Source organism: Heterodontus francisci, chromosome 7 (assembly GCF_036365525.1).
Source record: "Heterodontus francisci isolate sHetFra1 chromosome 7, sHetFra1.hap1, whole genome shotgun sequence".
In the NCBI taxonomy this organism is placed as follows: Eukaryota; Metazoa; Chordata; class Chondrichthyes; order Heterodontiformes; family Heterodontidae; genus Heterodontus; species Heterodontus francisci.
The window spans coordinates 79,881,151-79,899,089 of NC_090377.1; the positions used below are offsets into that span (position 1 = coordinate 79,881,151).

The 17,939-nt window shown below is 40.5% G+C and overlaps 1 protein-coding gene across 1 annotated transcript in view; it reads right to left on the reverse strand.

The window, feature by feature from the left end:
- The window catches only part of LOC137372387 (titin-like), a 425,393-nt gene that overhangs the window by 31,277 nt on the left and 376,177 nt on the right, over window positions 1–17,939 (reverse strand). Inside the window, exon 250 of the mRNA XM_068036276.1 lies at window positions 740–17,845. Coding sequence (XP_067892377.1) covers window positions 740–17,845 — 17,106 coding nt within the window. The remainder of the gene's footprint in view (window positions 1–739; window positions 17,846–17,939) is intronic.

Here is a 17,939-nt window from a genome sequence, read left to right on the forward strand (position 1 = left end):
TCATATAATGTTACTGCAGAGGCAACAGGAGCTGGAGTGCTCCCCTAACTCCATTGTATCCCAATCATGACGCCACCCACCACCCCTGCAAACCAAGCAGCCCCGTGCACACCCTATTCGTCTCACCCTCCTTCCTCCCAGGACATGCCTATAGGCTGCTGCCAGCAAACTAAGTGGTCTGGCATTCATTTTCTTTAAATGAGTGAGCTGCCCATGGAGGCATGCCAATTAGTATTAATGAGTTTCAAGGCCTAATTTAGGAACCGTCTGGGGCCTTCTGGTTTGTGTGCACATTACGGCTGCATTTGTAACCAAAACAGGACACCGATAAATTTCTACTTCGATATGTCACTGCAATAAATGTGTTAAGCCATATTTATTTGCAAGTAATTTTCAAAATTTGCTTTTCCCCACATCATGCACCATTCTGCTATAAAGTGGCAGTTGGCTCATTCTAACCCTATGTACTGTAAAAATAATCAGACGGTATTTGACAGTTGCCCAGGTTAATCATTCCCACATCTTGAGAAACAGCATATTTCTCTTCATCACCATACCAGTGGCTCAGATGAAATAGCTAACTTGGCCTATAAGAAATTATGGGAAGGTTCTATTGCTAATTCTGTGGTGTAATGTGCTAAAACATCAATGAAGTATGGTTATGCGACATGGCTAGGTATTATAGTTCAACAACAAATTATGAAAATATTCAAAAGATTGTAAGAAATTGATAAATTACCTGTAACTTTAACACCCTCCTTGCTCTCAACAGGTACACCAACACCAAACTCATTTTCACCCCGGACACGGAAGTAGTAAATGGCACCTTCTTGTAAGTCGCTAACTTTGTAAGTAAGACGTTGACAGTTGCTTGTAACAGTGACCCATGCCTTTTTACTAGCATCACGTTTTTCAATATGATAATTCTTCACCTGAGCACCGCCTTCAATTTCTGGTACATCCCAGGCCAGTGTTACAGAATCTTTGGTAACTTCTTTTACAATAATACTGCCAGGAGGTCCAGGTGAATCCAGGACCTTGACAGCTAGTGTTAGTGTGGCAGTAGCTAATACATTCTGCAATGTTATTGTGTATTTACCACAGTCATTTCTTGTTGCTTTTTCTATTGTTAAAGATGTTCTTGACTCAGTTGTATCAATACTTCCTCTTACACGGAGATCTACATCAGGTTTGCTCCACATTACATTGGGCACTGGTTTTCCTCTAAAAGGTACAGGTAATGTGAAGGAACTTCCAGCCTTGACAATTAAAGTTTTGCGCATTTCATTATCAATATCAAATGCAGGTTCCTCTTCTCTTTCTTTTGCAATTTGTGGGTCAGATATTTCACTTGGATCACTAACACCAACTTTGTTAATTGATCGTACACAGAAAAGATACTCTGTTCCAGATTTAAGTCCAAGTACTGTATATTCTGTGCTTCTCAAATTCTGAACTGCTGTTGTCCATTCAGTGTCTTCAGATTTCTTATATTCTATTGTGTATCCAGTGACAGGTGCTCCACCATCAAATAGTGGTTTTGCCCAGCCAATAGTAATACTTGTCTTTGCTGAATCAATAATTTTTGGTTTGGATGGAGGAGAAGGTATGAAAACTGGATCTTCTGCACGGATCAATACTGATGGTTCACTTGGAGGACCAACACCGGCAGCATTTTCTGCCATCACGCGATATTCATAATCAGCACCTTCGCGGAGCCCTGTTGCTTTTACTCTTAGATCATACACAGGTTTCTTAGTAACTCGAACCCAGCGTAAACCATTCTTTTCTCGCTTCTCAATAATATATCCAGCAATTGAATTTCCACCATCACTGTCAGGTCTTTCCCAGCAGATAGTCATGGTATTCTTTGTGACATTGGTTATTTCTATTGATTTTGGTGCACTGGGAATTGTAAATGGATCAATGGCTTTTATAGGTTCACTCTCTAAAGCTTCACCAACTCCATACTTGTTCACTCCCATCACTCTGAAAACATACTCATTCCCTTTAAGCATTTTAGTTACTTTACAGGATGTTGTTTGTAAGTTATCTGTTACACAAGTCCATGCAATACGACTTGTTTCACGCTTTTCTACAATATAGTGATCAATTTCTGCTCCTCCATTCTCTTGAGGAGGTGCCCATGAGAGTGAGCACTTTTCAGCTGTACGGCCAGTTATTTCCAAGGGACCAGCAGGTGGGCCTGGTCTATCAAGTACCTTGCAGTTAACAGCCAGGGATCTTGTTCCTGCAACATTCTGCAATGTTATAATATATTGCCCGGAGTCTCGCCTAATACAGTCCTTAATCACAATGGCAGTGCTGTTGTCAGTTGACTGGATTTCAACTCTAGCTTGCCCTTCAAGCTCTTTGCCATCCTTTGTCCATGATATCACTGGAAGAGGACGACCTGCAATATCTGCATTAACCTTGACAGTGTCACCTGCCTTAACAATAACCTCTCTAAATTTGGCATCCATCATAATTCTTGGGGCTTCCATATCATCCTTAACAGTAATTGGACCTGTTGATTCGGATGGTTCACTGAATAATCCTGCAGCATTCTTTGCAATAATATGGAACTCATAGCGCTGATCTTCAGTAAGACCAGTAACATCAAAATATGTTTCCTGGACGTTAGTAAAATTACACTTAAGCCATCGCCCATCAGGCAGCTCCCTGGATTCAATAATATAACCAGTAACTTTAGCACCACCATCATATTCTGGCTTGGTCCAAGATAGTGAAACAGAGGTTCTGGTAATATATGTTACTTCAGGTTGACCTGGAGGATCACATGGATCCCTTGCTGCAACAGGTTCAGAAACCTTACTGTGTTTACCAATACCAGCAATGTTCTCGGCATAAACGCGATACTCATATAGCAGACCTTCTTCAAGGCCAGTTACTTTCATTTTTGTGTCCAATATAGCACCTCGATTCATCTTTGTCCACAAGATACTGCTTCTTTCTTTGCATTCAAGGTGGTATCCAACAATTTTAGAACCTCCATCAATAACTGGTTCATTCCACTTTACAATCATATAACCTTTGGTAGCATGTGCAACAATAGGAATTGAAGGAGGACCAGGTGGCTTAAATGGATACTCTGCAACAACAGCGGAAGATTCAATATAGTGGCTCTTGCCATATCGATTTTCTGCATAAACACGGAACTGGTATTCACATCTTGCTGTAAGGTGTGTGACTTTAATTGCTGTTCTTGCTACAGTAGCAGAAACAGTTTCCCATACTATTGTAGTAGTGTCTCTCTTTTCAACAATGTAATTGTTAATTTGGCAACCACCATCATATTCTGGTACTTTCCAAGATATAGTTATATAATCAGAACTGACTTCATCAATATGAATGGAACTAGGTGGTCCAGGTTTGTCAAGAACAATAATGGTAATTAAAAAGGTTTTTGATCCTGCATTATTCGAAAAAGTTACTTCATATTTTCCAACATCTTCCTTTAAGGCCTCCTTAATGGTCAGAAGTGTTGATGTCTTTGATGTCTGAACATTTATTCGTGTTGTCTGTTTCAAAGGCTGGCCATTTTTCTTCCATGTCACAGTTGGCAAAGGTCTTCCTCTAAATGGTATTTCAATCTTGAGGTCATCACCAGCCTTTACACTAAAACTGTTGAAAAGAAGCTCAACAGATGGCTCAATTTCAACATCTTTTGCTACCACTGGTACTCCCAAATGTCTTGGATCACTCTTTCCTTTCTCATTCACAGCTATTACACTAAAGGTGTATTCCTCACCTGTGGTTAATCCTTTCACTGTTGTTTCTAATGTTTTCACTTGAGCACATGAGACCCATTTTTCACTTCCTTTTGTCTGCATTTGAACAATGTAGGAAGTTATTTTGCTACCTCCATCATGCTCAGGTTTCTCCCAGGTAAGTGTTGCACTATTTCGTGTTATATCTACCAATGACACTTTGCCAGGAGGTAAGGGTACCTCAGATGCTTTAATGGACTCTGCAGTCTCTGCTGGCAAGCCTATTCCGTACTCATTAACTGCTATTACACGGAAGAAATAAATACCGCCTTCTTGAAGAGATTCAATTTTGAATGTGTTTTTAGTACAATTGTTGGTAACAGCAGCGTAAGCCTTTCTGGTAGATTCACGTTTTTCAACAATATAGTTAGTGACTTTTGCCCCACCATCAATAAGAGGTGGCTCCCATGATATAGTCACTGAATCTTTCTTCACTTCTTTTATGTGTAGATTCACAGGAGCACTTGGTGAATCAAGTACTCTGACATTAACAAAAGCAGATTTAAGACCACTGCTATTTTCCAAAGTCAAATTATACCTGCCGCTGTGAAATCTGTTAACGTTATCTACAACCAACATGGTGTAAGAGCTTGTAACTTCAATTTGGGCTCGCTCACTTAGAGCACCTTCAGCTTTTTCCCATTTTACTTCAGGCTCTGGTCTGCCTTTAATAGGAACAAATAACCTCAAAGTACCACCAGCATGAACAGACACAACCTTTCTGAGATTAGCATCTAGCTCAATTTCTGGTGGCTCAAGCTTATCAGCTGCAATTACTGTACCAGAAATACTAGCAGGTTCTCCTACTCCTTCTGAATTAATGGCACAGATGCGGATGTTATATTCAGTATTCTCCTTCAAGTCTTCTACTGTGAAATGTGTTGATTGCACACCTGTTGTAGGCGTGCATGTGATCCAGTCATCAGTATTTGTTTCTTTCACCTCTACAGTATAACCTTTAATTTTAGCTCCACCATCATAAATTGGTTTTCCCCATGCAAGGGCTACTGTGGATCTTGTTGTATCTGCCACCTTTGGGTTGCTTGGTGGACCAGGAACATATACCACATCACAAGCTCTGTAGAAAGTGGATGGTTCACTTGGATCACCAACACCAGCAGCATTTTCAGCAGATACACGGAATTCATAGAAATGACCTTCTGTTAAACCAATAACTCTAAACCTTAAATCAGTTAGCCTCTTTTTATTGCACTTGGTCCATCTGATTCCATCTTTGTCTCGCTTTTCCAGTATATAACCTTCAATTTCAGTTCCACCATCATCATCAGGGTGCCCCCATGTCACAATCATAGAATCTTTAGTAATAGCTGTAACCTCAGGCACTGTTGGTGCACTTGGTGTATGGAATGGGTTTTTAGCCACAATTGGGTCAGATTCCAATGGTTCACCAATTCCATATTTGTTTACTGCCATTACACGGAATATATACTCATTGCCTGGAAGAATTTTGGTTACTTTGTGACTAATAGCTTGCACATCAGATGCTACTTGTGTCCATGAAAGTCTGGAAGTTTCTCTCTTTTCTATTATATAGTGAGAAATGTGGGCACCACCATCCTGAGAAGGAGGGTTCCAAGCCAAGTAGCACTTTTCTGCAGTTACACCAGAAACTGTCAAAACACCATCTGGAGGACCAGGCCTATCAAGGACCTTAACAGTTATTGGAATAGATTTTGTTCCACCCACATTGCTGAGCTTAAGTATATACTGTCCTCCATCTATTCGTATACAATCCTTGACAGTCAGACTAGTTTTTTGAATGCTGAACTTAGTTTCCATTCTGGCAACATTTGCTTCAATATCTTTGCCATCTTTGATCCATGTTACATCAGGTATAGGTTTACCATAGATGTCAGCCTCAAGTACAAAGCTGTCCCCTGCATTAACAACTATCACATCTTTGTATTTAGGGTCCATGGAAGCTCTTGGAGCTTCAATTTCATCTCTTGCTGTAATTGGTCCAGTGCTTTCAGATGGTTCACTGAAAATACCAGCTGCATTTCTTGCAATCACTCTAAATTCATATCTTGCATCTTCAGTTAATCCAGTAACAGTAAATTCAGTGTCAACAATGTTGGTAAAACTAGCTTTCATCCAGCGACCATCAGGAAGTTCTTTCCTTTCTATCACATATCCAGTAATTTTGCTCCCACCATCATACTGAGGCTTTTTCCACTGTAGGGTAACATAATTTCTTGTGATGACAACAGCATCAGGACGGCCAGGAGGATCACAAGGATCACGGGCTACATAACATTCAGACACCTTGCTAGGTTTACCAGTGCCAACAATATTCTCTGCATAAACTCTGAACTCATATTCAATACCTTCTTCTAGATTATTACACTTGTAATAGGTATCTTGAATAATTGTCTTGTTCAGTTTTGTCCAAAGAATACTGTTCCTTTCTTTGCGCTCAAGATGGTAACCCAAAATTTTACTTCCACCATCAATCACTGGCTCATTCCATTGCACATACATGGTATTCTTGGTAGCAGCTGACACAAATGGAGTGCCTGGTGGGCCAGGTTCTTTGTATGGGTACTGTGCAATGACTGCTGTAGAATCTAAAGATGAACTCTTTCCATATCTATTTTCAGCGAAGATTTTGAACTGATATTCAGATCCTGTGTTAAGTTTAGTAACTTTAATAGTTGTTCTTGCCACAGTTGCAGACACCAGTTGCCAAGCAGTAGTAGTTGTGTCCCGTTTTTCAACAATGTAGTTGTTAATTTGACAGCCTCCAGTATACGCTGGTGGATCCCATGACATTACAACAAAATTAGCACTAACTTCATCAAATCGTACTGGTCCAACTGGAGGGCCTGGCTTATCAAGCACGATAACACTAATTTCTTCTGTTGCTGACCCAGCACTGTTTGTAGCACTTACTGAATACTTCCCATAGTCATCTCTATGACTTTCTTTCAGAAGAAGGATTGTTGCTGTTGCTGCGTCCTCCACATGAACTCTTGTTGTCTGTTTTAGTGTCTGCCCATCCTTCATCCATATAATTTTAGGTTTAGGACAGCCAATAAATGGAACTTCAACCTTTAGGTTCTCCCCGGCTTGGACACTAAAAGTGTTGAACATGAGCCTGAAATCAGGTGCAATACTTTGATCTTTAGCTATCACTGGTACGGCCAAGGGTCTAGGATCACTTTTTCCTTTCTCATTGAAAGCAATTACACGGAAGAGATATTCCTGACCTGAACTGAGACCAGAAATTACTGCATCACATGTCTTGGATTGAGTAACAACACCCCATTGGTCAGATCCTTTAGGCTGCATTTCTACCAAGTATCCCATGATTCTGCTACCTCCATCATGTTCGGGCTTCTCCCAAATTAGAGACACACTCTTTTGGGTGACATCAATAAGGGTGATTTTTCCTGGTGGTAAAGGTGGCTCAGAAGCCTTTGTAGCATCCATAGTCTCAACGGGTATACCAACACCAAACTCATTCTCTGCCATCACTCGGAAGTAATAAATAGCTCCTTCGGTAAGATTCTCAGCTTTGAAACTGCATTTGTTACATTTAGCAGTTATATTAGCATAAGCTTTTCTGGTTGATTCACGCTTATCAATAACATAGTTTTTAATCTTTGCACCTCCATCAATAATGGGTGGTTCCCATTGTAGTGTAACTGATTCTTTCCTTACATCCTTTACAGTCAAATTCTGTGGAGCCCCAGGTGTATCAAGAACTTTTACTGTAACAAATGCAGACTTAGTACCACTGCTGTTCATCAAAGTCAGAATATATTTCCCAGCATCATTTCTATCACAGTTGTCTATTGTTACCTGAGTATAATTTAGGCCCTTTTCTACTTGAGACTTTTCAGTTAGTTCTCCCTCATCCTTAGACCAACTGATCTCAGGAGTTGGTCTACCTTTAAATGGGATAAAGATTCTGACAGTATTGCCTGCTCTGACTGTGATTCCTTTTCTTAATTCTGCTGGAAGTTCAATTTCAGGTGCTTCAAGTTTATCTTCTGGTTTAACTGTACCAGCTACTGATGCTGGCTCACCAACTCCAACCTTGTTGATGGCACATACACGAACGTTGTATTCCTGATGTTCAGTAAGTTTCTCAATTTCAAAGCGGGTAACTTGTAGTCCAGATTGTGGTGTGCACATTGTCCAGTCTTCCTCATCTGCTTTACGAATTTCAACTATGTATCCTTGAATGTCACTGCCACCATCATAAATCGGTTTTCCCCAAATAAGCACAATAGAATTTTTCGTAGTGTCTATAATGTGTGGATTTGCTGGTGGCCCAGGTTTGTAAACAGGATCACATGCTTTATAGAAATTTGTTGGCTGACTTGGTTCACCAATTCCAGCAGCATTTTCAGCAGATAACCTAAATTCATACTCGTGGTCTTCTGTGAGTCCTGTGACTCTGAAGCGCAAATCTGTTACTCTATGTTTGTTGCACTTTGTCCATCTGATTCCAGTCCTGTCCCTCTTCTCTACAATATAACCTATAATTTCACTACCACCATCATCATCTGGTCTATTCCAGCAGATAGTCATAGAGTCTTTTGCAACATTGGTTACTTCCAAAGATTTTGGTGGACCAGGAGGTACAAATGGGCTCTTCATTAGAACGGGTGCAGACTCCAAAGGTTCACCAATACCAAACTTGTTGACAGCCATTATACGGAAGATATATTCATTTCCTTCTAAAAGCTTGGTAACTTTATGCGTAGCAGCTTGGACATCTGATGCCACAACAGTCCAAGCAAGGCGACTAGTTTCTCTTTTCTCAATAATGTAGTGTGAAATAGCACTTCCGCCGTCATGTTGTGGTGGGCCCCAAGATAATGAACACTTTTCAGCAGTGACACCAGTAACTTGGATTGGACCAGATGGAGGTCCTGATCTGTCCAAGACTTTTACATTGATAGGAACAGATTTTGTACCGGCCACATTAGAAGCTTGAAGAATGTACTGCCCACCATCCACTCTAATGGCATCCTTAACGAGAAGTAAAGCTTTGAAATCCGAATTTTTAATCTCAAGTCTTGCCGATTCTTCAACTTCTTTTTCACCTTTGAACCACTGGATAATGGGTATTGGCTTGCCATGAACATCAGCATCTAACTTAAATGTATCACCTGCATTCACCACTATAGTGTCTCTGTATTTTGGATCCATAGCTAATCTAGGTGGTTCAACTTCATCCTTTGCAATGATTGGTCCAGTGTTGTCAGATGGTTTGCTAATTGTACCTGCAGCATTCTTAGCAATAACCCTGAAGTCATACTTTTCATCTTCAGTGAGACCAATTACAGTGAATTGAGTTTCAATGATATTTGTAAAGCTTGCCTTCATCCAGCGACCCTCAGGTAAGTCACGTTTCTCTACTATATACCCTGTTATGATGCTGCCACCATCATATTCTGGCTTTGTCCACTGAAGTGTTATTGAGTTCCTGGTTACGATAATGGCTTCCGGACAACCTGGAGGTTCACATGGATCACGTGCAACATAGCATTCAGACACTTTGCTCGGTTTTCCAATACCAACAATATTTTCAGCATATACTTTGAATTCATATTCAATGCCTTCTTCAAGCCCTGAGGTCTTAAATCTTGTATCCTGTATAATGGTTCTATTTATTTTTGTCCAAAGAATGCTGTTTCTTTCTTTGCGCTCAAGATGGTATCCCAAGATTTTGCTACCTCCGTCATTAATTGGTTCATGCCATTGCACTGTCATGCTGTCCTTAGTAACAGCTGCTACGAATGGTGTACCTGGTGGGCCAGGTTCTTTAAATGGATACTGTGCTAAAACTGCTTGAGAATCCAAAGCAAAACTTCTACCATACCTATTTTCGGCAAATATCCTAAACTGATATTCTGCTCCAGTTTTAAGTTTGCTTATCTTCAGACTTGTTCTGGCAATTGTAGCTGAAACAACCTCCCAGTTTACGGTAGTTGTATCTCGTTTCTCAACTACATAATTAGTTATCTGACAGCCACCAGTAAAGCTTGGTGGATCCCATGAAATTGTGATGCTTTCAGCACTAACTGCATCAAACCTTACAGGGCCAGTTGGCGGTCCAGGCTTATCAAGTGTTATTATTTCAATAGTTGCTATCTTTTGTCCAACAAGATTAGCCACAGTGATGCCATACAATCCATCATCATCTCTAACTGATTCCTTGATGCTTAGTATTGTATTATTGTCAGAATCAGTAACATTGACTCTAGTTGTCTGCTTGAGGGGCTGACCATCCTTTGTCCAAGTAACACTTGGTTTAGGGCGTCCAGTTATAGGAATCTCAACTTTGAAGTCATGACCTACCTGTACATAATAACTACTGAATGTTGGTCTGACATCTGGTTCAATCACTAGATCTTTAGCAACCACTGGCACTGCAAGAGTTCTTGGGTCACTCTTGCCTTTTTCATTCACTGCCATGACTCTAAACAGATACTCTTCTCCTTGTGCCAGGTTATTGATTATTGCCTCAAGTGTTTTTACATGTGCACATGCTGACCATTTTTCACTACCTTTAGTTTGCATTTCTACTATATACTGGATAATTTTGCTACCACCATCATGTTCAGGTTTTTGCCAAGTAAGCGACACAGACTTTCTTGTCACATCAACCACAGTTATTTTTCCTGGAGGCTGTGGCACCTCAGATATTTTAACTGGGTCAACAGTTTCTGCAGGCAATCCAATTCCATGTTCATTTTCAGCAGTTACTCTAAAATAATAATTGCAGCCTTCCTGAAGTTGTTCTAACTTAAATGAAGTCTTGTGGCAGTTTGTGGTAACAGCGGAGTAGGCTTTCCTTGTAGATTCTCGTTTTTCTACAATGAAATTCTTAATTTTAGCACCCCCATCCAAAAGAGGATGTTCCCAGGATAAGGTGACACTATCCTTCGTTATATCCTTTACTTTGAGATTAACTGGTGGGCTTGGGGTATCAAGGACTCTCACAGTAACAAAGGCAGATTTTGTTCCACTACTGTTTTCCAAATTTAATATGTATTTCCCAGAGTCATATCTGTTAACATTATCAATTACTAGTAATGTATAGCTTTCAGAAACTTCAATCTGTGCAGTGTCTCTTATTTCACCATCTGCCTTGGTCCATTTCACTTCTGGAGCAGGACGGCCTCTGATAGGAACAAATAATCTCAAAGAACAATTAGCTCTGACATTAATAACCTTCCTTAAATCAGCATCAAGGTCAAGGTCTGGAGCTTCTAATTTATCCTCCAAAAGAACAGTGCCAGGAATGTCAGCATGTTCACCAACTCCTGCCTTATTGACAGCACAGACACGGAACTTGTATTCATGCTTTTCCAGCAGTTTATCTACTTCAAATCGGGTCTGCTTAATGCCACTTGCTGTTGTGCACATTGTCCATTCATCAGTACTTACATCACACATCTCTACAAGGTATCCCTGGATTTCACATCCACCATCATAAATGGGTTTACCCCATGAAAGGAAGACACAAGATCTTGTAAAATCAGTTACTTTAGGATTGTTGGGTGGTCCAGGTTTGTAGATAGGGTCAACTGTCTTGTAGAAAATGGAGCATGGACTTGGTTCACTTATACCAGCAGCATTCTCAGCAGATACTCTAAATTCATAATTATGACTTTCAATAAGTCCAGTTACCCTGAAACGTAGTTCACTAACCAGCCGTTTGTTACACCTTGTCCATCTTATGCCTTCCTTGTCGCGTTTTTCCAAAATGTAACCATGAATTTCACTACCACCATCGGATGCAGGTCTTCCCCATACAACTATCATTGAGTCCTTTGTGACAGCAGTAACCTCAGGTGCCTTTGGTGCATCAGGGCGTACAAATGGATTCTTTGCTATTACTGGATCAGATTCAAGTGCCTCACCTACACCATATTTGTTTACACCCATAACACGGAAGATATATTCATTTCCTTCCAGAAGTTTGGTAACTTTGCAACTCAGAGTCTGCACATTAGACTCAACTAGTGTCCAGACCAAACGACTAGTTTCTCTTCTTTCAACAATGTAATGTGAAACATCACTACCACCATCTTGTTTTGGTGGCTTCCAGTTTAATGTGCATTTCTCAACAGTTATCCCAGTTATAGCAATTGGTCCTTCTGGTGGTCCTGGTCTGTCTAGTACCTTCACATTAACAGCAACAGACTTTTGACCAGCTACATTCTTTACGAACAGGGTATACTGGCCACTGTCTACACGAATAGTTTCCTTGACAGTCAGAATTGTGTTAAAGTCTGTACTTTTAATTTCAAGCCTAGCTGTATTTGTAAGTTCTTGGTCTCCTTTCATCCACTGGATTGTCGGTATTGGTTTGCCATAAACATCAGCTTCAATTTTGAATGGTTCACCCGCATGTACTATGATAGCTTCCTTATATTGTGGATCCATGCTAATTCGAGGTGGGTCTACTTCATCTCTAACAGTAATTGGACCAGTGGATTCAGATGGTTCACTGAATACACCAGCTGCATTTCTAGCAATTACCCTGAACTCGTATCTCTGGTCCTCTACTAAGCCAGTTACAGCAAACTGGGTATCAATGACATTAGTAAAGCTGGCCTTCATCCAACGACCATCAGGAAGTTCTTTCTTTTCAACAATGTAGCCAGTAATTTTGCTGCCTCCATCATACTCAGGTTTGGTCCACTGCAGCGTCACTGCATTTCTAGTGACAATTATAGCTTCAGGCCGACCTGGAGGATCACAAGGATCTCTAGCCGCTATACATTCAGATACTTTGCTAGGTTTCCCAATGCCAACAATATTCTCAGCATACACTCTATATTCATATTCAATGCCCTCCTCAAGATTTGTGGACTTTAATTTAGTATCAGAAATAATTGTCTTGTTCAGTTTAATCCATAAAATGCTGTTTCTTTCTTTGCGTTCAAGATGGTAACCTAGAATCCTGCTGCCACCATCATTGACAGGTTCATTCCATTGCACTACCATGCTGTCCTTTGTAACATTTGTTATGAAAGGTGTACCAGGTGGACCAGGGGCCTTATAAGGGTATTGTGCCACAACAGATTCAGAAGTAAGATAACTGCTCTTTCCATATCTATTTTCAGCTGCAATTCTGAATTGATATTCGGTACCAGTCTTTAAACGTGCAGCTTTGATAATTGTTCGGGCAACAGTTGCAGAAACAATCTGCCAGACAGTGGTTGAAGTGTCTCTTTTTTCAACAATATAGTTACTAATTTGACAGCCACCATCATATTCTGGTGGTTTCCATGATATGGTGATATTATCTGCAGTAACCTCATCAATTTTGACTGGTCCAGTTGGAGGCCCAGGCTTGTCTAAAACAACAATGCTAAGATTTTCATGTACTTCCCCAGCCGTATTTGCAAGTTTTATATTGTACTGACCAACATCTTCACGACAGGCCTCCTTGATGATCAGAATAGCTTTATTATCTTTGCTCTCAGCGTTAATCCTTGTTGTTTGTTTTAATGGCTGATTATCTTTCAGCCAAGATACTGTTGGTTTGGGGCGTGCAATAAATGGTACATCAACTTTTAAGTCTTCTCCTGCTAGCACACTGAATGTAGTAAACAGAAGCTTTAAAGTAGGAATGATCACAAGATCCTTTGCAACAACAGGGACTCCCAGCTGTCGAGGATCACTGACACCTTTCTCATTTTGTGCTGACACTCGGAATATATACTCTTCACCTTGTGTCAATCCTGTTATTGTGGCTTCAGTTACTTTCACTGTAGCACACGTTGTCCACTTTTCACTGCCTTTACTTTGCATTTCCACTATGTATCCTAAAATTCTACTGCCTCCGTCATGTTCTGGTTTTTCCCATGACAAAACTGCACTGTTTCTAGTCACATCCACAAGGGTTACTTTGCCTGGTGGAAGTGGTCTTTCTGATACTTTAACTGAGTCAGATGTCTCAACGGGAAGACCGACTCCATATTCATTTTCAGCGAGGACACGGAAGTAATAGTTGCAACCTTCTTGCAAGTGATCCACCTTCCAGCTTGTCTTATGACAGTTGGCAATCACTGTAGAGTATGCTTTTCTTGTTGATTCTCTCTTCTCCACTATGTAATTCTTAATTTTGGAGCCACCATCAATGAGTGGGGGCTCCCAAGTAATTGTAACGGAGTCTTTGGAAACTTCCTTAATTTTAAGATTTTGTGCTGCTCCTGGGGTATCCAAAACTCTAACATTGACAAAAGCCGACTTGCTGCCACCACTGTTCTCTACTGTTAAGACATATTTGCCACTATCAAATCTATTTACATTTGGAATGATAAGGAGAGAATATGAACTTGTATTTTCAATTGAAGCTCTGTCTAGGGGCTCCCCATCTTGCCTTGCCCATTTAATCTCAGGTGTTGGTCTTCCTCTAATTGTAACAAATAATCGCAAAGTGCAGCAAGCCCTTATAGATACCACTTTACGTAAGTCTGCGTCAAGCTCAATTTCGGGAGGCAATAACCTTTCTTCAGCTTTAGCTGTTCCAGGAATTTGTGCAGGCTCTCCAATACCCTCAGAGTTGACAGCATATATGCGAACTTTGTACTCTTGGTTTTCCTTTAGATTAGTGATTGTGAATGACGTAGCCTTGAGTCCACTCTGTGGTGTTACAACTGTCCATTCATCTTCTTCAGGGAGACTTGTTTCAACCATGTAGCCTGTAATTTCTGAGCCACCATCATAAATAGGTTTATTCCATGCAATAGTGATTGAAGATCTGCTGGTATCTAACACTCTAGGGTTACCTGGTGGTCCAGGTTTGAATACAGCATCACTTGCTTTGTAGTATGAGCTGGAAGAACTGGGTTGACTTACACCAGCAGCATTTTCAGCCATGATTCTGTATTCATATTCATGTCCTTCTGTGAGCTTTCCAACTTTGTATCGTAGATCAGTAACTGTTCTTTTGTTGCATTTAACCCAGCGCATTCCTGTCCTATCACGTCTCTCAATTATGTAGTTAGTAATTTCACTTCCACCATCAGAATCAGGATGTCCCCAACATACCACCATTGAATCCTTTGTAATTGCTGTAACTTCCGGATTCTTTGGTGGGCTAGGTGGTACAAATGGATTAACAGCAACAACAGGTTCAGATTCTAATGGTTCACCAACCCCATATTTATTTACTGCCATAACACGGAAAATATATTCATTCCCTTGCAGAAGTTTGGTTATCTTTAATTTGGTTACTTGAACATCTGCAGCCACGTTTGTCCACGCAAGTCTACTGGTTTCACGTTTTTCAACTACATAGTGTTCAATCTTTGCACCGCCATCATCCGGTGGTGGCAACCACGATATCACACATTTTTCTGCTGTGACATCGGAAATTACTATAGGTCCTTCAGGAGGTCCTGGTCTATCCAAAATCTTGACGTTAAAAACATGCTTTGCTGATCCTCCAGGATTGGATGCAGTAAGCATATAAGCACCACCATCTTTTCTTACACTGTCTTTGTGAATCAGAACTGTAGAGAAATCTGTCATCTTTACTTCTAGTTTTCCTGTTTCTTCAAGATCATTTCCATCTTTTGTCCAAACCATTGTTGGTGGTGGTTGTCCTCTAACATCTGCTTCAAGTTTGAAATTTTCACCAGCTTTCAATAGTAAAACACTCCTGAATTTAGCATCAACCATTATTCTGGGTTCTTCAATGTCATCTTTGCATACTATTGCATCAGTAGGCTCAGATGGTTTGCTTACTGAACCAGCAGCATTACGAGCTACTATGCGGAACTCATATGTGTCACCTTCATTAAGACCACTGACAGTAAAGACAGTCTCTAACACATTGCTAAAGTTTGCCTTAAGCCAGCGGCCACTGGGCAGATCCCTCTTTTCAACTGTGTAACCAGTTATCTTAAAGCCTCCATCATACTCTGGTTTTGTCCAGGTGAGTGTTACAGAATGTCTTGTAATGTTAAGTGGAACTGGTTTACCAGGAGGACCAATGGGGTCCAATGCATATACTGGTTCTGAGGATTTACTTGGTTTACCTTTGCCAGCCATGTTTTCTGCTATAACACGGAATTCATATGCAATGCCATCAGTAAGCCCAGCAGATTTAAATGTGGTGCCTACAACCAAAGTCTTACTTACAGTTTGCCAGAGTATACTATTTCTTTCCTTTCTTTCAATGTGGTATCCCAAAATGGGACTTCCACCATCAGAAACAGGATCATTCCAGGTGATAGTCATTGAATCTTTACTAACAGCAATAACATGGGGAGTTCCAGGAGGTCCAGGCACCTTAAATGGATATGCTGCAACAACAGCCTCCGAAGAAATTGCAGGTCCAGTACCATATCTGTTTTGAGCCTTAACTCGGAATTGGTATTCAGTTCCAGTAGTAAGGCGAGTAGCTTTAAATGTTGTGCGTATTACAGTAGCTGCTAGCTCTAGCCATGAAGTACTGTTGGTCTCACGCATTTCTACAATGTAATTGTTTATTGGCACCCCACCATCATTTTCCGGAGGCTCCCATGACAGCAATATGTAATCAGATGAAATTTCATCAAATTTAATTGGCCCTTTTGGGGGTCCAGGAATGTCATGAACCTGAACAGTGATTATGTCACTTACTTCACCAAGTATATTTCTAGCTGTCAGCATAAACTTGCTACTATCATTTCTTATACATTCATTGATGTTAAGTATGGTTGAGTTTGCTGTATTTTCAACATTTATTCTCTGTGTCTGCTTCAAAGGCTGATCGTCCTTCTTCCAGGTAACTGTTGGTTTTGGGCGACCAAGGACAGGGATATCAACTTTGATGTTATCACCTGCCTTTGCAATTACAAGCTTCTGGTAAATGCCACGTAGATCAAACTCTGGAAGCATTGTTTGTTCCTTAACAATAACTGGTCTGCTTTCTCGTGGATCACTCCTTCCAGCAGCATTTACTGCCATGACTCGGAATGTATATTCTTCATTTTCATGAAGATTCTTTGCAACATAATCTAGTGTCTTTACAGTTGCCAAAGATATCCACTTTTCAGCATCTTTCTTCTGTGCCTCAAGTACATATCCTGTAATCTTGCTACCACCATCATGATCTGGTTTCGGCCAAGCTAGACTAACAGTATGCTTTGTAATATCCATAATGTGCAGGCGTTCTGGAGGTGATGGGGCTTCAGATGCTTTTAAAGGATCTGCAGTCTCAGCTGGTTCACCTATGCCATATTCGTTTTCTGCCATTACTCTGAAGTAATACTCACATCCTTCTGACAAATTGACAATTCTGAGTGAACATTTCTGGCAATTGGTTGTGACAGTAGAGTATGCCTTCCGAGTTGATTCTCGTTTTTCTACAATGTAATTGGTTACCCGTGAACCACCATCAATCATTGGCATATCCCATTGGATTGTAATGCTATCTTTTGTTACTTCTCTGGCTTTGAGATTTATAGGTGGTCCTGGTGAGTCTAGGACTCTCACATTTACAAAACCACTCTTTTTACCAGCAACATTTTCAAGACACATTGTGTACTTTCCAGCATCATATCTCGTGCAGTCTGGGATACGCAGGAATGTGTATGAATCTGTGTTTTCTACAGTGGCACTGCCTTTAACTGGGATGTCTCCTTTAAACCATGTGACATCAGGAGTTGGACGTCCCTTGATTGGTACAAAAATGCGAATGGTTACTCCAGCTCTGACAACAAGAGTTCTTCTCAGCTCAGCGTCTAACTCAAAATCAGGTCCTACTTCACGCTCCTTAATTTCAACAACACCTTCAACTTGTGCAGGCTCACCCACACCCTCTGCATTGAGGGCACTAACTCTGAAGTGGTATTTTTCTCCTTGTTGAAGGTTAGCAACAACAAATTCAGTTATTCTGAGTGCAGTGCCTGTCGTGTCTTTTATCCAATTCTCATCTCCTTCTTTTCTGTGTTCCACTATATAGCCAATAATATCAAGGCCACCATCATAGTGCGGTTTCCCCCAAGTCAAACTAGCAGTAGTCTTTGTTGTGTCAACCACTCTTGGGTTAGAAGGAGGTCCAGGTACATCTGCATAAATTGAAAGAAAATAATATAATTATAGTTAAGTATGTCTTTTCACAGAACAATTTACTGCTAACAAAAATAAGAAAAGTGTAATGTA